This window comes from Thermobia domestica, chromosome 11 (assembly GCF_964235325.1).
Source record: "Thermobia domestica chromosome 11, izTheDome1.hap1.1, whole genome shotgun sequence".
NCBI lineage: Eukaryota > Metazoa > Arthropoda > Insecta > Zygentoma > Lepismatidae > Thermobia > Thermobia domestica.
Window position 1 is genome coordinate 13,401,807 of NC_137464.1, and position 22,088 is coordinate 13,423,894.

General features: G+C 32.2%; 1 protein-coding gene across 2 annotated transcripts in view; it reads left to right on the forward strand.

The window, feature by feature from the left end:
• LOC145663902 (RNA-binding protein 34-like) overlaps window positions 1-22,088 on the forward strand; it is a 59,237-nt gene that overhangs the window by 15,120 nt on the left and 22,029 nt on the right. Inside the window, exons 2-3 of one of the 2 annotated variants that reach the window (XM_081730079.1) lie at window positions 1,237-1,634; window positions 21,114-21,356. In XM_081730079.1, coding sequence (XP_081586205.1) covers window positions 1,408-1,634; window positions 21,114-21,356 — 470 coding nt within the window. In that variant the 5' untranslated portion in view covers window positions 1,237-1,407. The remainder of the gene's footprint in view (window positions 1-1,236; window positions 1,635-21,113; window positions 21,357-22,088) is intronic. The other variant, XM_081730080.1, reaches the window with a different exon arrangement.

Below are 22,088 nucleotides of genomic sequence, written 5' to 3' on the forward strand. Positions count from 1 at the left end.
ATTTTCACCCAAGTTGCGAGCGAATTGCGTGATTCCTATTGGACCAGCAGACGAATTTTCCCTTTCCACCGAAACACACTACTATATATTCTTTCTACTATTGCGATTATGTTACTAAGTATACTCGTTTCTCTACGATAAAACTTTTAATTTGACATATTTTTCAGTTTTTCAAGCAATCCGAGAGGAGGGCAGGCATTTTGGAAGGCTGTATATCTAAGTAGAAATTTTTTCAGCAAAAAGAGAAAATACGGATCTAATAATATTGCATGTAGATACCATATTTAAAAAATATGAATTAAATCTGAGACAATGATAGGGACGAATTTTGTTTTACCTGGACAATTTGAAATGGAATCGGTCAATATAACGAAGATATAACAGATCAGAACGTTGAATTAGAAGGACGTATGTGAGTTTGTTGCTATGTATACGTCATATAGTTATAATATATTGAATAATAAGGCTACCACACTTAAGGAGTACTTATTTATGTTGTAAATAGTCACAAACAATAAGTATTCCAGAATAGAAATACACGAACTGTAGCAATATGTGTAACTTCGTTCTTGTGTGGTTATAGAGTTGAGCGTTCTACTGAGCCACCGCAGCTCCTCCTCCATAGATCCTCGTGGTCTGTAGCAGCAGATTAAACGTCCCTGTATATTGTTTTACTTCACTCAAAATGTTTCTATGCATATAAGGTCTATATATCTTTATTTAACTTTTCGTATGTTACAATACATATGGTCCGTCCGTCTGGCAAGTGGCGTGCATGCTACGTGAGTTAGTATCCTTAAGAAATATGTTTAAGAGGCCTTATCACTGCGAAATTAAAATACCGCTAATTTTACAGTAATTCTGTGATATCTTCAAATAGACGTAAGATAATCAAAATGTGGAACAAAAGCGCCCTGGACAATATTATTTTGCATGAGGTACCGTTATCACGAGCCACCTAATAGCTTTCCGTTTGCAGCCATGTAGAAACGCGAAAATAAATGCCGGGTTTCTAAATGGCTGGAAATCGAAAGTAGATAAGTGAGTGGTGATAACGGTATCTCATGTAAAATAATATTGTCTAGGGAGGTCTTGTTCCACTTTTTGATTATCTTTTATCTATTTGAAGATATTACAGGATTACTGTAAAATCAGCGGTATTTTAATTTCGCCGTGATGGGGCTTCTTAATTAAGAACAGAGTTCAGTGTTGCTAACTCGTATTAATGTGTTGCAGGTAGATTTGGAAGAAGCAAATGAATGTTAAGTGACATAAATCTAAGAAACAGGCAGTGTAGCTGATTTAATTGCAAGAAATAGTCAGGCAGTGACATCAGAGGGCAAGTGCACCATAAAGAGTTTGAACAGTCCTTGCTAAGCAAAAAGAAACAAAAGACACTGAAATCAAATGGATAAATCTTGGGTTGGAAGTTTTAACGTACAAGAGTCCAGTGAGGAGGATTCTGAAATGGAAAACCAAGAGGTGGATCATCCTGAGGATGAAGATGATGTGGATTCTGGAAGCGACGTTAGTATGGATGATGAGGAGAGTGAAGATGCATTGAAAGCGAAAACATCGACACCTGGACAGCTTCTTCAAAAAGGGAACAATTCGCCTGGTAAAAATGAGAAAAGGTAGGTGGTTGTTACTTGAAAATTAAGAGCTATAAAAAAAAAAATGTCTTAAGCACTGGTACCGGTAATTAAACACTGAGCTCAGTATTGTAAATCTTGTTCGAAAAAGGATTCCTTCTGCTGTTGTTTTCTATAACTTTGAACTTAATGGTTAAAAAAAAAAATCAGTAATAATATGAATGTTCGTCGTTACAAGATTGGCCAAGTTTTTCAAGATTGAAGAATATTTTTCATTTCAGAAATTGCTGGTGATATCTGCATATCTTATTGCAACCAATAGTGTCCAATTATAATGAACTCTAAGGTGATAACCCGAGCCTCGGTGGCTCAATGATAGAATGTTCGCTTCCGGTGCATGGGGTCCTCGGTTCGATCTCAGCTCACGCCAAGTAAGCTTCTTGGTGGACAGACACCGTGTGCGTGGGTTTTTCCGTTTCCTCCCACTTTCTTAATTCCACCATTTCATTCATTTGTTATCCTCATCATCCTTTTCAGCCTAGCCTGCATAACCGTGGGATGTAACACTTCAAGATTTAATTTTATTTCCTAGGGTGATAACCGTGTTTGATAGTAAGGGGGTGTTACAGTCCACTTTTCAGTGAACTGTGTCGTCATAATTTTTACATGTTTTCATAACTACAAACACGTGTATACTCTGCATTGGGAATGTTATTGTTTATTTTCGAGAGGAAGCATTGTGGACTACTTATTCTATAACGACTTATCAAAAGATAGTCGTAAACCTGGTTCGTTTGCTGGGATGAAAATCCGAAGTGGTAATAATTCTTTGTCATAAAAATATTAGTTGCGATACTTAAATATCATTAATCTCACCTTTTTAATACAACTGACAACGTCTATCAACAATGTTAAACTGGTTTATTATTTGTTATAACTTATAATATCCTTTTCTTAAAACTGTTAAGTACACAAACTCACTGACTAGGTAACCATAAAACCTGTCCATATCATAAACTATCCCATAATAATCACTTACATATATATTAAAAACATTCTTCTTTTGTTAATATGAAATGAACATTCTACTAAGCACAGTGCATATGTATGAGTACTTTCTGCCCAAGGTACAGGTAAATATTACACAAACCAAAGTATTTTGTTGTATAAAAATGTCGCTCGACAAAGGGACTGAATATAAAAGTCATGAGTAGGCTTGGCTTTTATCTTCAAGAACCACTGGTCCGTTTACATTAGTGTTCTTATATTAGATATGTCCATCATATTTTGATCGCACCTTAGTAGTAGAAAATGGATCGATCTGGAACAGTTTTAGCCAACTCACAAGCCCCTGGGAAAATGACCACCGTGCACCGTGAGCCCACGGTCTTTTACGACCTCCATTTTAGGGGTGAATTCGTTCCCTTTTACGACCACTTTTAAGGGGGTGAACTCGTTCCCTTTTATGAGCATATTTTTCAACCCCTATTTTAACATAGCAGAAATTACACTGACACTACGTAACACACAGCAGAACAGATAACAGATAAGAATATGAAACATAGAAGGGGTGTATTCATTCTCTTTTATGAACATATTTTTCAACCCCTTACACTGAGACTATGAACACACAACAGAACAGATAATACATAGCACAGCTAATAAAAGAACATGGCTTATTTTCCAATTACACTGAGACTATGAACACATAGCAGAGCATAAGACTACGTAACACACAACAACCTCCATTTTAGGGGTGGACTCGTTTTTCAACACCTACGAACACATAGCAGAGGTGTATTCGTTTTCAACCCCTTAGCATAAGACTATGCAACATAGCAGTTACGAACACATAGCAGAGCAGATAATAAACACAACAACCTCCATTTTAGGAGTGTATTCATTCCAACCCCTATTTCAACATGACAGAGACTACGAAACATGGCGGACATAGCAGAGGGCTCCACCCCTAATTGAACATAGCAGAAATTACATTGAGAGTACGTAACACACAAAAACTTGTTCCCTTTTTCAACCCCTATTTTAACATAGCAGAGAATAGAAGTGTACTCGTTTCCAACCCAACATTATTTTCTTTTACGGGGATAGCAACACCCCCAACCCTCCTCCTTTCTCATCCAGGGCTTGGGACCGGCAATGGCGGAGTTTAAAAAAATAACATCATCATACTCTCATAAATGAATAAAGCATAATATCATTAGCATCAATAGTAGTGAGTGAGAATTTGTTTAAAAAATCCTGCATCGAATAACCAGATGCACGACATGCTAAATATAGGAAACAGTAATGTCCACAAAATTGAGATAAATCACCTTGAATACGTCTATTATTCCATGTATAATACAGACAGTTTCGTTTTAAAAACCTTATATGATGTTGTATATAGGGAGGTATACCATAGCTATCGAAATACTCTCCCACACACATATTAGATATATAAACAGCAACCCAATGTTCACCAGGCTTATCACTAGAATCAGTGTTTATAATTATGGCGGCTGGAAATGTATGAATAAACAAAGGTAACTCATCAGCAGCATACACACCAATAAAATGATCTTTAGGCAAATTTTGTTGTAATGCTTCATAAAGCTCAATTGTATTTAACATTTTCCCCTTTAATTAATATATATTTTTCTCTGGAAATCAATTTCTAATTCTGAAGAGAATTCACCATAAATAATTGTTGTTACAGGAGATGACAGTGCTTCTTTAAAATGAACCTCTAAACGTACACTTCCTTGCCGTTGTGGACTAGTATGAAATGCAGCACTTGCGCTTGAATCAGGAGTTAAATCAAACACTAGTAGAGTATAACCATTAGGATATTCAGCGAGTGAAATATTATTACCTTGATTAGAATAATAAATACCTGAACCTGTAAATAACGTAGAATATGCTTGTACATATAGCTTATTATCAAAATCTGGTTGTAAAGGTTTGAAGGGCATTGGATTTCCATCAACATACAATGTAAAAAATGACATACTAAAATGTTGAAAATTGAATGGATTTGTTTGATAAGTACCATTGAAAGCAGCATTAGTAACAAAACCAATAATAATACGTTTAGGCACTATGCCTGAAAACAGATCTGGAAGTGTACTATCCATAATTCCTTGTGGCAGAGTTTCTGTCTTCACCTGCACTTTTGTTATAGGATATTTTATTCTAAATTTAGGATTTTGTAACACTTTATTTTGTGCTATTTTAACTGCTGGTGATACATCAACCTTTTTCACAAGTAATGTTGCATCTGTAATTACAACTTTTCCATCAGCATCTGCGTCACCCATTAGACAAAATGTAGGTTTAGCTGGAATTAGTTTAATACGCAATTGTACACCATTCAGTAAAAATTTCTCCTGATTGAAAATATCAGCATGAATATAACCCAATAATTCAAATGACTGACTTAAAGCAGTGAGAAGAAAACGTTGTTTAAATCCTACATTAGCATCGGCCACACTGTCCATATGCCCTGCAGTATCTTTAAACCACATTGATGTTTGAAGATGCGTTGTTTTAGCTTCAGCATTATAATTTAGTAGTTTTTCAATATACGATCGATATGGATATGTATGTGAAGAGTAGGAAATAATTTGATTATTTAAATATAATTGCACTTCACTGAACATTGCATTGAGAAAATCATTTACAGGGCCGATTTTCTTATCGGCAGAAGTTAAATTAGAACCATCTGATTTAGTAATTTTACCTTTAACATATAACATTGTGTGCGGTAAGTCAATATAGTCATCCCCATGACCGGGGACTACAAATTCTATTGGTGCATTATCAGCTATTGAAGCCACAGGTTTATATGGAACTATTTTATTACCTATAATACTGGTTTGAGTGGGTAAACCAGCAAATAAATCTAATTCTGATTTCATACACTCACACTGCATTTTTCTTACTATTAATATTCACACATGGTAAAATTTACAATACCATATTACGTCTACGAAAATGTAATTTTACACATACACTGCCATATTGGAACGGAAGTGGATTACCTGTACTATCTCTTAAATCAATAATAATTTGATCAAATTGTTTACGTTGCACAGTGACATAATGAGGATTATCAAAAATATGTACATTATTAATACCATGCTCTGTAATATTTGTATTTATAATACGTAACAATGGAGCTACGGTGTCACCCACCATTTGTGGTTCTACAATATCACTGTAAATATACATAAGTGTAGGTAGCGCTTTTTGTAAATCAGGTGGATAACGAGCATGATGAACAACTGCAATATCTTCTTGCTGAATATGATCAAAACCTAGTATTCTGGCTAGTTCAGGAGATAGGCGTACTTGTATATGCTTCTCTTGATCTTTTATTACTCTATTAACCTCAATTCGTTTCACTGATGCTTTGACTTTTAATTGTAAATTTAATATATCACTTTTATGATTAATTTGAGATAGAATATCATCAACATGATAATAGTGGCCTGGTAAGATTTGAGTTATGTTCCAGTTTTTTGTATTCATGAGACGATAATAAATATTATTTGTATAATTGGAAACATTCTGAAATGAACTTGTATAATGCACTTCAACAACAGCTGTTTCCCACACTCCTTTCTCCAGTACAATAGGTTGATATAATTTAGTAGTATAACAAGCAAGAGTATTTTGAGGAAAATATTTCATAGAACTATTGCTAGGAAGTGTGAGATAAAAACTATCACTTTGCTCCATAATTAATCAATCAAAAATATCTTTGGATCTTTTTATCCGTTTCACACCAGCACCACTAAAATGAACTTTCTTTCTTTTTCTTCTTCTTCCAGATCCTTCCAACACCTGATTTAATTTATTTTGAGCTTTATTTTTTAAATTTGTTTTAGCTTCTTGCCATCGATCATGCAAAGACTCTTCAATAGGTCTATTATTATCTAGTACATCTCCTGCTACATTAATTCCTGTACGTATCAATTCTTTACCAACAGTTTTTGCACCTTGTTTTAATAAAGGAAATACAGTACGAAATAAACCTCCTAGAAAACTACCAATGCCATAACCTTCTTGATATGCTGTACCTCTATACACGTTATAATTACCTCCTGCTTGATATATGTAGTAATTGAGGTACGGCTCATTCATCTTTCTTTCTATATACTTAAAAATAACAATAGATTACAATAGAATATTATTATTATTATTGCTTATAAGTACACCATTTGCGTTTACGGGGTGGAGGACCATCTTCTTCTTCGTCTTGTTCGTCTTCTTCTGTTAGTTTTCTAATATAATCTATTCGTTGAGGATTACCAATGTACTCTAAAGGTATATTGGCTTTTGCTAATAATGTAGCAAAAGGTTTCCAGCCGGCAACTGAAATATTTTTCTTACGACATCTAACAAAATCGGATATCAAATCCACTATATTTGCACCTGGAATTAATTTATTATTAATATTCACATTTCCATTATCGTCCCATTGAATATTTGGATTTTGTTTCAATTTACGTAATAAAGGTCTCGCTTTACGTTTACAAATTTCAGGGAGAGTAGATATTATTTCATCATCCTCATCATCATCCTCTTCTTCATCTTCCTCCATAGTAGTAGTGGTAGTTGCTGTTGTTGTAACTGCTGCCGGTTTTTGAATTATATTTAAATATTTTTGTAAGACTTCTCTATATTTTGTCCATTTTTCTTCTGCATTTAAACTTTTATTATTTAAAATTTCTTTCATTTCATCATCAAGATTAGATATCGTTTGATAATGATGTAATTTTTCTGGTGCGATTAAAATAAGTTTTTGTGCGTTTTGCATAATTATTTAATTAAACTAGATAGTATACCTCCAATAATAGGTGCAAGCAAAGCAGTAAGAAAACCACCTTTTTGTATAATTATTCGTTTTTTCTTTTGTTTTAATGACGGACCTTTTTTCACCAAATATCTCAGTTCCTTTTTATATTTTTTTAGCTTATTTATCTCTGTTTTATTTAATGGAACATTTCCTTGTAATACGTTATAGGAACATTCACAAATAGAACGAATTAAATCAGGATCTGCATTTTGTAAAATTGCCTTACGTGCTTTCGGTTTTGACTTTGCTAAAAGTTTTAACAAATGTGCATTTTCCTTACTAATCATTTTTTTTTTTACAGCTATTAAAGCACAAATAGTTGTTAGAATATAAACCATATTACAATTATTATTTTTTTACAGGTACATAAACATAATTAAAAGAATCTGTTGGAAAGATATTTGTTCGAACTCGCTGCTCATCAGGAGTATTTTGTTTTAAATCAAAGAGTAAATAACCATGTGCAATTCGAGTTGCATCTTGATATGCTTCTTGAATAAATTTTGTATTACCTGGATACAATTGTCGTGCGAGATAATTAATTTGAGCTTGGTCTCTAGGATTTTTAAAACAAACAATATAATGACAATTTAACGAAATATCCCGCATTCCTTTTTGTTGATGAAAAATATTCTGTGTTATAAATATTACACTTATATTTCTATGATGGCTACCCTTAGTAAAAATATCTACAATCCGATGGTCACACTCACGCATTAAATCATCTATAATGACAAGATGTGGACCCTCATGTGCTTGAAATTCATTATTTTGAGGTAAACCTTCTTTAAACGTACAGTTTGAAACAGTATCATACAACGGTTGCCATTCACCATAACACCATACAATATTTTTAAATAACTTGCTATAATGGTCAAGAAATGTTTTAACAAAATATGATTTTCCACAACCTGTGGGACCTGCTACCATACATGTAAAAGGAATTTTCCATTCCATCTCTATTACAGATATATTGCATTTATTTTAAATAGCGTTTTTAAATATTTTGCTTTCTTTTCTCCTTTACATAAAAAAAACAGCGTTTGTGGAAGAACTTGTGATACTGATAGACCTCGTGATGATGACAATTTAACTAAGCAACGAAAATTTACAGTGTTGCTAGAATTTAAAATATAAAATTCACTTTTTGAAATTATAAAATCTACAAGAAAAACTTGTGATGACATGCTTCATCTATAAATTCTTGACTTCTCTTTTTTTTTACAATATAGTATGTTTTAAATCGATCCAAGAATTTTCACTTTTTGGCAGACCTAACCATTGCACATAGGCCTTATTATTTTTCTTTCGCAACACTTTTTCAATTAAATATGTGTTTGGAAATTTCGTTAATTGTAATTCGTGTCCGTAAAATCTTCCTTCAATAGGTTTATTATTTGAGTCTACTAAGTGATATGTCGGAGGATTAGTAAAGAAAACTTTAGCAATTCGAAAAATTTCTGTACTCCAATTGCGTGTAAAACCTCTATCAAAACCAGGACGCTTAAGTTTACTAATTCTTACATATTCACCTATCTTAAATTTACTTTTTCTTTTTATCACAGAAAACTTTTTGCAATAGATGTTTGTCAATAGATGTTTTTCATTTTCTTTTTTAACAGCGTCGATAGGTTTCATTTTAATAGTGGAATGAATAGTATTATTATATTTATGTAGTAATTCCGGCAGAATGCCAATCCATTTATAATTTCCCTGCAGTGTAAATTGTCTCCACATTAAATTACGTAATGATCTATTAAATCTTTCAATAATACTTGCTTTCACATCACTGTACGTGGAATAATGTTTAATTTTATTTTGGTTCATCGTCTTCTGAAACTCTGAATTATAAAATTCTCGACCCCTGTCAGTTTGTAAAAATTTAGGGCTTTTGTTTGCTTTTCTCAGTACTGTTATAAATGCTTGTGTAATTTCTTTCCCAGTTTTATTTTTCACAGGAATAGCCCAAGCATATTTAGAGAATGTATCTATCACAGTTAATAAATATTTGAAATTTCGATTAATTTTTGCTAGACCTTTCAATTTTCCACTATTCATTTCAACTAAATCAGCTTGCCATAAATCATGAATCCCTTTCGTTATAACGGGTATTCGAGGATAGTTTCGTCTTGCACTTTTATGTAATTCTGCAACTATTTGTTCTCGAACTGATTGTGACATTTTTTTTAATACTAATATATCAAAAAAAAAATTATATCGTATTTACAATATACAAATCGTACATTTTACATCTTTATTATTATAATACCCCCAAGGAACAGTGTGTATATTACAATTTAAAATTTTTCTTTTGTCATCATACGGATCTAACGCTAATTTTCTCACCTGATTTGTTGTTAAATTATGGTATTTACTTTTAATTTCAAATTGTGTTTTATGAATCGTTTCGTTTTTAAATATACATGATTTATAATCGTCAAACGTAATTTGTTCTTTAACTATATTTTTCTTGATCCCTTTACATTTTTTCAATTCTTTATTTTCACCAGTTTTTATAGCATAATTTTTTGCTCGTAACCCAACATATTCAATCATAGGAACTCCACCTAATTCGTCTTTCATTTTACCCAAAACGTGTTTATTTTGTATGCTATATAAAGAATTATTTTCAGGATAATTTGAGGTGTCAAAATACTCATTCATATCTTTTATATCGTTATAAATATTGTTAGTTTTAATTTGGTAAATGAAAGAGTCAGTATCCATATATGCAATTCTAATTTTATCTCCATATCGCGGTTTCATTATATTATAATGGAATTCATACATTGCTAATTTTGATAATTCTAAAACTGTCGCTCCTACGTAAATTGGTTTATTAAGGGTTACCGATTTTTTTACCATATGAAACAATGCCAAATTATCAGCCAATTTTACCCAATTTTCAAACTGATTTTGCGCTACTAATTTTTTACACTTTTTTTCATTGTTAATTAATTTTATATCAATTCGTTTTCGTACATTCTCCATTGTCTTTCCGTATACCGAATTATTTAATAACTTATAGAAATCTTTTTCAAATTCAATTGTAGCATTTGCACGGCGTTGAGTATTTTCTTGAATATAAGATGCAAGCCATTTAGATTGACGAAACCATAATATTTTATGTACTTTTACCAATATTAAACCTTGTTTTAGATAAAATTGTAATACTCTATAATGCAAGATATAATTCGATTTCGGTTTAAGTGTCAATAGTAATTTTGAATATTTACCATTCGGTGGAACTTCATTAGTTGGAGCACACGGAAAATCAGAATGGTATTCGTGTAAATCAGTTGGATACTCTAAGTCCACTTCTAGAAAAAATCCCCATTCACTATCCGTGGGCCAATTGATAATTTTATGTTTGTCTTGCCAGTTGTCAATTTTATCCTCCCACCGAAAACCACCATATGGTAAATAGTCAATCATTGATAGTCCGTACAGATTGTTCATGTCAATATACAGTAAATAAGATTTTTCTTTTTCCACATCAAAATCATGTACGTAAGGATTATTAGCTTTGGCATATCTTAACACAGCTTGAGTAATACCTCCGCGAATCGATTTTTCTACAAACATATACATATTGATATCTGATAAAAGTTCAAGTTCAATTTTTGTTCTATATAACATGGCTTGCCATGCCAACCCAGGTGCAGTAAAACAATTAATCGGATCAATACAAAAAGCATTTAAACATGTCTTTCTAAAATTCTCCAACACATCTGCTGTGAGAAGTACATCACATTTTAAATATAGATCGTGGTAGTCCCCTAAATTTTCACATTTAAACACACGCCAAATCAGTTTTGCATATTGATAATCAGTCTCGGAAATTTGTGTTCCATTCAATTTGCTACTAAATGCCTCTCTTCCAGGAAATTCAGTTTCTTTAAATGTATCTAAATTTGTTATGTATTCATAAAAATAAATTCCCTTACGGAGAATTAAAGGAAACTTTTCATCAGAAAAATATTGCTTTGTATAGACAAATTGCTCAGGTTTTAATTTTGACACCAAATTTTCGAGACTATACGGTAGGAATTTAAATAAGTCTACAAAACGTAACTCGATAGGTCTACCATTAAAATTAAAGTGCTTAGAGAATGTTATGTATTTCTCAGTGCTTTCAGCAATTACAAAAATATTTCCAGGGGTGCAACCTAATTCTTTCACAAATAAATGTGCATCATACCCAGACAAATTATGGAAGAAGACAGGGATAAAATTACTTTGACGCTTAATTTGTAAATTACAATTGTTGCACACCGTGGCAATAAATTGACCAGTTAAATGGTTATGATGTTTAACTTTTCTATTGTCACTCGTATATTTACTATCACAAACTGAGCATTCAGTGGATAGGTTAAACTCCTGTAACTGAGAACTATTTAATGGTATTAATGGTTTTTCTTGATCTAATATGTTTATGATTTTTTTTAATTCATTCTCCATAGCAGACATAAACTTCATCGATACATTTTCTCCCCGATAAATAACTAAATCTGATTTCATATAGTTGTTACTCCAACATACAATATAACCAAAACTGCATGGTATATGTTGGTGAATTTGTACTGTATGAGATCCACTTTGTTTATTTATAGGTTTTAATAAACTTTCCATATCTGCAATTATTATCACATCATTCTGTAATAACAATTTCAATTTTCGAAATTTTAAAACTTCTCCTTGTTTCGGCATGTTAATTTTGGTTGGAGTGTGTTCTTTACATAATTTGTCATGTTCATCTAATTTTGATTTGTTATAAAAAGATATTAAACATCGTCTACAAATAAATGTTTGATGACTACCTAACTGATGTCTGACTAAACCATTTAAATTTGTAATTAAACAATAATGAGAGTTTAAATATAATAAATCAATATGTTTAAATACACCTGCATTTTCGCTTATATGTAATGGGAAAATAGTTTCATGATCATAGTTAATGCCATATATATTAATGGAAATTTGTTGCTTAGGAAATATGGAATTATACATATGTTCAAATTTGCTTATGTGTGCTATTTCGACTGGAAATTTTTCAAATAATGGTAATAAAGTATTACTATATTGTATGTAATTATTCACACGATGTGGATTATCTTTTACTGGATGCAACGCAGCTAGAATACTATACATAAAACTTCTATTATCGTTATTTTGAATATTTAAAACACATTTTGTGGATACAATCCATTGAGGCAATTTTATATAAGTTTTCTCTTTATGACTCTTCAATAACGCATTGATATTTTTTATTAGACAATAATGACTGTTGCAATTTTCTTCACAATACAGTAAATCAATATGTTTAAATACACCTGCATTTTCGCTTATATGTAATGGGAAAATAGTTTCATTATCATAGTTAATGCCATATATATTAATGGAAATTTGTTCGTTAGGAAATATGGAATTATACATATGTTCAAATTTGCTTATGTGTGCTACTTCAACGGGAAATTGTATATTGGTTTTTTCAAATAATGGTAATAAAGTATTACTATATTGTATGTAATTATTCACACGATTTGGATGTTCTTTTACTGGATGCAACGCAGCTATAATGCAGTACATAAAACATCTATTATCATTATTTTGAATATTTAAAACACATTTCTTTTTGGATAAAATCCATTGAGGTAATTTTATAAAAGAAGAAGCGGAAAGCGGATCATATTTACTGATTTTAATTTCTAAGTGATGGTTTGGTTCAGAACATAAAGACCACCCTGATTTCTTAATTGCCCTATTTTCTTGTTCAACTAAAATTTTATTAAAAAGTTTTTCAATTATAGAATTCAAATCTGTACTCGGCAAAATAATTTCGTTACCACTATTTACAAAGAATCGACATGTTTCTAAATCTACTGGTTTTACAAAAGTTGTAGCCAACGAAAAATTTACTTTAAACGATGTCTTAGTTTGTTCTTGTTGTAATATATCTAAACAGTCTTTTCTTTTATTCTTTAAGAAACATCCACTATCCTCATTTAAATCAGTATCACATTTTAAAATAAAATTTTTTAAATTATTATTAAATAGAGTATCAGAATTGATAATATTTGATTTGACCTTTTTTGTTGCCATTTTTTTTTTTTTTTAAACTAACTCTTCAAAGTTACTATAATAATTTTGAACTGAGTTTTTATAATATAATATGAATAGTATTATTATAAAATGTCTTACTTACAAAAGAAACCAAACCACACTATTAATAAACCACACTACTAATATAAACGCACACACACAAAAAATATCTGAACTTTACGCTTCGGATGCTGAACAGGAAGTGATTACAAAAAAACATGTCGGTCAGTCTTTTATACCTGTCTGACAGCATTGCGTCATATTGCGCAATAGTATGAGTCATCCTCGGGAATTCCCCTTTTTTTTTTTTTTTTTTTTTATACCTTTGTGATTGATTACATTACGTTCAGGGATTCCTATCGTTGAATGACGACAAGTTATTGTCTGTTAAAGAGAAAACTAGGTCAATGTTTTTTCAAATCCGGATAAATGACGTAATGAGAATTATCTACATATGGCGGAAGTTATTATGTAAGTGATAACAAAACACGGAAGTTTCGCATTCTTTAAATAATCATCTCTGCTATGTTCAAATATAGGTTAGAACCATTGCTATAGGGTTCGAATGTATTCTCTGCTATGTTAAAATAAGGGTTGAAAAATGAGAACGAGTACACCCTCCCTCCGTAGCTATGTATTATCTGTTGTGCTGTGTGTTCATAGTTCAGTTATGTTAAAATAGAGGTTGGAAAAGAGAACGAGTTCACCCCTCTAAAAGACCATGGATTCAAATAGGGTGGAACAAGTCTTATGTATCTGCTGTGTGTTCACCTCTACTATGTTTCGTCTACTATTGATGCTAATGATATTATGCTTTATTCATTTATGAGAGTATGATGATGTTATTTTTTTAAACTCCGCCATTGCCGGTCCCAAGCCCTGGATGAGAAAGGAGGAGGGTTGGGGGTGTTGCTACCCCCGTAAAAGAAAATAATGTTGGGTTGGAAACGAGTACACTTCTATTCTCTGCTATGTTAAAATAGGGGTTGAAAAAGGGAACAAGTTTTTGTGTGTTACGTACTCTCAGTGTAATTTCTGCTATGTTCAATTAGGGGTGGAGCCCTCTGCTATGTCCGCCATGTTTCGTAGTCTCTGTCATGTTGAAATAGGTGTTGGAATGAATACACTCCTAAAATGGAGGTTGTTGTGTTTATTATCTGCTCTGCTATGTGTTCGTAACTGCTATGTTGCATAGTCTTATGCTAAGGGGTTGAAAACGAATACACCTCTGCTATGTGTTCGTAAGGGTTGAAAAACGAGTCCACCCCTAAAATGGAGGTTGTTGTGTGTTACGTAGTCTTATGCTCTGCTATGTGTTCATAGTCTCAGTGTAATTGGAAAATAAGCCATGTTCTTTTATTAGATGTGTTATGTATTATCTGTTCTGTTGTGTGTTCATAGTCTCAGTGTAAGGGGTTGAAAAATATGTTCATAAAAGAGAATGAATACACCCCTTCTATGTTTCATATTCTTATCTGTTATCTGTTCTGCTGTGTGTTACGTAGTGTCAGTGTAATTTCTGCTATGTTAAAATAGGGGTTGAAAAATATGCTCATAAAAGGGAACGAATACACCCCCTAAAAAGTGGTCATAAAACGGAACAAATTCACCCCTAAAATGGAGGTCGTAAAAGACCGTGGGCTCACGGTGCAAGGTGGTCATTTTCCCAGGGGCTTGTGAGTTGGCTAAAACTGGCCCAGGTCTGATCCAGATCGATCCATTTTCTACTACTCACCTTGTATATCTATTCATTATATTTCACATATACATATATATATATAAATACATTCATAACAATTCTTTCATTTTATCAATATTTATCTTTAATTACATTAATTATATTTATTTTATTATTATCCACTATATTATTAATATATTTCCTTATTAAAATATCGTCGCTTATTTAATTAATCGTCGATGGGTGCGATTTCGAAAAAATGTAAAGGACAAACGTGGGTTACAAATAATATTAATCCTTACGGGCGCATTAAATAACAAATAAGTCGGATGTTGCATTTAAAGGTATACATAGTAGCACTAAGATGTTATAATAAAGAAGAATTTCTTTCAAGGTAGTCGTTGTATAATTGATTTTATAGAATTGAGCTTCTTTTTAACATAATCTTTGATAATTAAGTTTTCAACACAAATCAATCTAATATAATTAATCTTTGCTTTTAATTAATTATAAATCGAATTATAATTCCTCATATTAACAAGAAAGAAAAAAAATCATTTGAAAATTAATTTTCCAGTCTACCTAAAACTCTATTTAAGCATTTCAAGTAATTTTAAGAATCGTTTTCATTATTGATATTAACACATAAACTTAAAATGAAAATTTACAAGAATCTACAACTAACATGAATTTAACATAATTTCAGTAACGGTAATCAGGTTACATTCGAACTTGCATACGGTTCTAATAAAGTACACTGTACTGCGCTATCATGATTAGGTTCTACATTGTGTTGTACATGTCTTTCATCGTGATTCTGACTTTGGTATGAAGTCCCATCTCTTGATCTCCAATTACGTCTATCCACGTAGTTCGCTGCATTTCTGGAATTTCGCTCAGTACTTCGATTTTTAAATCTATTTTGACTATATGGTCTAACATACGAATGGCTACTATTAATTAGGTTAGGCGGATTCTCTTCATAACCTTGCCTATTGTGCGCATTTTGATTGCTAGAGTATACTCGGCTTAGGTTAGGTCCGGTATTATTCACACTCCGAATATTTAAATTCCGAACAGGCACCAAATGATCTGAATTATTCTTATTTTTACCCATTCCTGATTGTGGGTTCATGGCATGGTATTGAGTTTCGTAGCATTGGACAAGCATCAATAAATGGCTGAAACTCATACTCTGTGTGGAAAATAAGATCTGTTGCAGTTTAAATGGAAGTAAATTTCGAATCGATGCTATTATTCTCGATTCCGATTGCAAAGGATTAACGACCTTTAAGTCGTCGTAGACATTTACAACAAACTCTACAAGAGATTTGTGCAATCGAGGATTGAAGTATTGATTTCTAAGGGTGGCATCTCTATTTGCCAGCAAAAAGTCATTTTCATAATTTGCGATCAATGCCGCTTTGAATTCCTCATAGGTATTAATGTGATCACGTATTGCTTTAAACCATAAGGAACAAGGTGGGAGTAATACATGGGGTATTAATTTCATATATTGTGATCGATCGATAGACATTATATTACATTCGTCTTGGAATTTCTCTAAGAAAGAAGTAGCATTCTCATTACACTTACCACTGAATTTGCTCATAGCTCTAATTTCACTCATTTTAACACTTAATTTTACCTTCTTTTTCTCATTCCTTGTTCTTATTGAGTGATTGTTCCTATCCGTGACGTGCTGTGTCATGACACCATCGATGTTTCGCTCATCAGTGCTCTTTGGACAACTTTCTTCTAGTATAATATCCTCATCAGATCCGGGCGAAGGCGAGATCATCTCTGGTGAGTGGGGCAACTCAAAGCGATCACTACCCAAGTTATTACGGAAAATGTTGTCTTTAGCCTGTAACGTTCTAATCTCTTCCTGAATAGTGGCTAACAACTGTGTATTTACACGTATGTTATTAGAGTTGTTGCTGACCTGGATCTTTTGCTGTTTAATGGATGATTCAGTTACTTCTAAATCTTTTTTTACAGCACTAATTTCTTGGTTTTGTTGATTGTGCTTTTCTTGACAATCATCGGATATCCTTTTTAACTTTTCCTCGAACTGTGAGGAAATGTCGTTAACCACCTGGATAATTGTCTGTTTCGTTTCGTCGGATTTCTGTTCTATCCGTCTACTTAATTCTTCATATTGCTTGTTAGCTTCGTCAAACTTCAGTTCTATCTTATGTTCCATGGTCTTGTTAGATTCATTGAATTTCTGTTCCATGGTCTGCTTTAATTCTTCATTTTGTTTGTTAGCTTCGTTGAACTTCTGTTCTATGGTCTGCTTTATCTCGGTAGACATCTGCATTATTTGTCGCTGTAAAGCTAACAAGATATCTTCCGATGCCAATCCTGGTGTTACACTAGTCTCACCGCTGTCACTAGTATTTGATTCCTGCTGCCTTGTTTCGTTGTCCATTTTTCTCATGATTACTTTACCACTTCGCAATATTGTTAAGTTCGTATTCATTAACTGTAATATGAAAGTAAATTCAGCCTTACTCTTCTTCTTCGGGAATTGAATTTACAAAGTCCCGGGTGAGGTACACCAAATTTTTATAACGACTTATCAAAAGATAGTCGTAAACCTGGTTCGTTTGCTGGGATGAAAATCCGAAGTGGTAATAATTCTTTGTCATAAAAATATTAGTTGCGATACTTAAATATCATTAATCTCACCTTTTTAATACAACTGACAACGTCTATCAACAATGTTAAACTGGTTTATTATTTGTTATAACTTATAATATCCTTTTCTTAAAACTGTTAAGTACACAAACTCACAGACTAGGTAACCATAAAACCTGTCCATATCATAAGCTATCCCATAATAATCACTTACATATATATTAAAAACATTCTTCTTTTGTTAATATGAAATGAACATTCTACTAAGCACAGTGCATATGTATGAGTACTTTCTGCCCAAGGTACAGGTAAATATTACACAAACCAAAGTATTTTGTTGTAATTCATAACCTGCGCCCGCGGGTTAATATTATTTCTACTGACAATGTTTACACTTTGCACTACGCATGTTTTTTAATACCGCTATTTAAGCTTGCTCTTCAGGCAATAATTTTGACTTATTAATGTTAATCGGGTTGTTCAGAGGACAGTGATGGAACCGGCTTGACGTGTAAAGCAGGGGTATTTTACCCATAAACATGTTAGAGAACAAAATAAATAATCATGTTTCTGAAATAGGCCTACGTATATGTCATATATATGACAGGTTGATTTATTTCCATAGCATTTATCTCTATAAAAAGTAGAAATTTAATTCCAAATATTGTTTACAGACTTTCTGATATGATTATTTCCCACGGGAACATCTCTTAAGATCATGGGTAGCCATCTTGGTACAAATCCGTAATTTGAGTGATAAAGAGAAAAATTGCGATTTAGAAAACTTTTCCATAATAGTGTTGGATTTATAGGAGGATTTTAAGTTTCTTACGATGAGCAACTAAACTCGTTTTGTCGGCACACAAGTCTAGGTAGGCCTATGGAGATGGTTAAAACTTATCGTTAACATGTCTATAACAATTCATCAATGTCCTCTGAACATAGCCAACTTACTATTCTTAAAATTGAATACGTTACTGAATAGTCCCATTAGTCATAATTAACCCAGAAATTTATAAGTTAAATTATTATGACAGTTATACACGATGATTGAATTTTGCTCTGAATGCTGATAGTTATCGTGACAAGTAAACCTTAGCAATGATAACTGTAAACTTCTCATTTGCTACTTTAGGCTCAGTCTAGGTAACAAGGTAATGATTGAATGTTCCTAGTGTTCACGGTGAATGCTGAAAAGTGTGCTATAGCTTTTTTTTAAAATGTTTATTGCTAATGTATAAATGATATGTCTAGGTTAGATTAGATTAGGGTTTTATTAGTTAGTAATATGAATAATTGAAATGAATATGCTATGACCCAATTCATGTAAAACAAAAGACAGAAATGCATGTGGTATAATTGTAACGATATTTATGAAAGTAAATGCTAAAAAAAAATATATATATAATGATGATAAAGTTGATAAGTTAGCACCACTGTGAACCGTTGTAGGAACCACTTGTTGTAATGTTTACGTCGTTTATACTGCATGAAAGAGCGTTTAGATAAAACCATTCCTAAACTGACTGGAATTTTTAACTATTGTGGTTTACAAATATCTAAACAAATGAATAGACGTATGTTGAACAACAATAATAACCATTTTATTATAATAATTTATATACAATGAAGTACATTTCTAAAATCATAAATATTTAATGATTAAAATGTAACTGCTTATTGTACAAATTATAACCCTCCTCTTGAAATTTATAACGATAGTTTCAAATAGATTTTTTTTCTTTATTTCTTCTGTTTGATGTTTGATTCTTGCTGTTGAACAAAAAGAGGAAAAATAAATGTATTACCTACAGTTAAATTACTTATTTATTGGTACAAGAAAAAAAATTAATTAAGATAGTATTCTATAAGATGCGAATGCAGGAACATTATATTTGAGATGTCTTATCGGAGTGGCATTACTGCAAATTCCTGGAGTATTAGGTAAATATTTTTTTTCTATTTTCTCTTTGATTCTGAATTGATAACCGTTGCGCATAACAATAGTAATAATATATTTATTTTTATGGTGTAAAGAACTATAAGAAAAATGGCATCTGCACCCAGGATTTGTAGCTATGGAGATGAACTTAAATCATTTAATTTCAAAAACAAAATATTAGAATATAACAAAAATGGCTTTACCCATCCAGGATTCATAAAATGATTTTTTTTCCTTTGAGAAGCAGTAGCATAACAGGGGAGGGGGCGCAGTTTTTTTAAAAAAAGTAACTTCTCCATGTCTTTCTTTCACTTTTCCTCTCCCCTGTATCCCATAACAACTATGCATTCATGTTCATATATATGGAAATTCATGTTCACCCTAGTGGTATAAAATACAATACGTTCCCTTACAAAAGCTAACTTCTACAATTCAAAAATAACCTTTTCTGTAAATAAAGCGTAGAAAAATATTTTGTTTGAAAGGAATGTGTTTTTTGAGAAATGTGCTTTATACTGTTATTTTTAACGAGATTTATCCATAATAATTTCTTGCAGTGGAATCAATAGTTCTTCCCGGTCGACAGTTAAGTTTCCAGTTGGAGAGCTATTAAAAGGAGTAAACTCCAGTTTAGAAATAAACTCCACGGGCCTACCCAAAAATTTTGAAAAATATATAAACGCTAAAAGATACAATACAGTGTATATATATTTTCCACTATTTATATTAATTGTAGATATATTATTTAACAAATAGCATCATTCACTACTGTAAAGTAATTTCCTACTGTCATTAATCAAATGTGTATATGTATCCTTAAGCGAGGGAGTAGGCCCACCCAAAATTAAAATTCTAAAGCCACTTCTGATGTCTTGACCCGACTAGTATTGGTCCTATAGTAGTTGAACTATGGACCTTTAAAGGTTTTCTTTTTACGTTTTCGGTATCCTATAACTACGATACTATGCGCTTCCGACCACATGTCCATATGAACTTCTTTGTTTTATTTTGTGTGGAATCGATTCCCAAAATACTGTGACACATTTTTGTAACCCTATATATATGCACATCGTAATCATGGAAAGTTAAACAAACAAACATATTAGGTTGAGCATTCCGCGACAGTGTGTTTGGAATCAGTGTTTATACCGCTAATGCAATTCTACTCGCAATGCAATTTGCAATTTTACTTTTGATGATTTAAATACCTGCAAAAGAGTTTCTAAATACCATTAATTTCCTCTACATAAGAAGTAGCTTCTCTATCAATTGCCATCCTGTACTTTTTCTTTACAGCAATGAAGACCAAGGTACTGAAGATGAAGCTAAGGAGAACACTTCGAGGGAAACTCCCCGCAAAAGAGAGCCGAAGAACCTTGCTGACAGAGCTGCTCGTACCATCTTTATAGGCAATGTACCCAAGACTACAACAAGAAAGCAGTTAGCCTCGTTTTTCAAAAAGTTTGGGAAGATTGAAAATGTCAGATTGCGGTGTCCGCTGCTAGCCGATCCCAAATCCAAGAAAGTGCCGAAGGAGAAGTATGACATACTTTTCTCTATATATTAGTGTTATTTCATAAGGATTAAGATTTCGTAACATAAAAACCAATTTTTATTAAAAGCCTGTAGGATAATATTTTTATTTGTTTGTACATTTAGTCATCGACTGATGACCAACTTCAGTTACGAGTGCCCGATTGTAGATCGATTTGGTAATAAGTCTATCAAGACTAACATATTGTGCAATTCACTCGTCGGTATGAGATTACATTGAACATTGGCGTCTCTGGCATGTATAATTTGGGCATTGGCGTCTCTGGCATGTAAACGCACTGCTAGTGATTATCTAAATAAATTAAATTAAAATAAAATATTGAATATTCCGTATTTCAAAATATTGGGGAGACGCGTCCCCCCCGCCAGAGACGCCCATGACATTGAATCAGAATTCGTACACAATTTTGTCGTACGTACTTTTACAATTTATATTAATTGTATTTAATTTATTTCCAAAAATAACGATGCACATATGTATAATTTTGCATATACAAAATTATTTACATTTCTATAATCTTAGTTACAATATCTATTTATATTAGTAATGTATGTTGTTATTCAAGGTCGTTGATACTAATAACCAGTAAATCTAATCTATACAACCGTTGTAAGTCGTCGACTGACTGTGTTTATTTTTTTCGCTTAGTGTAGGCAAATTAATGAAGCTATCAAACGTTTACATTGTATTTATTTATAGATCCTATAGGATACATA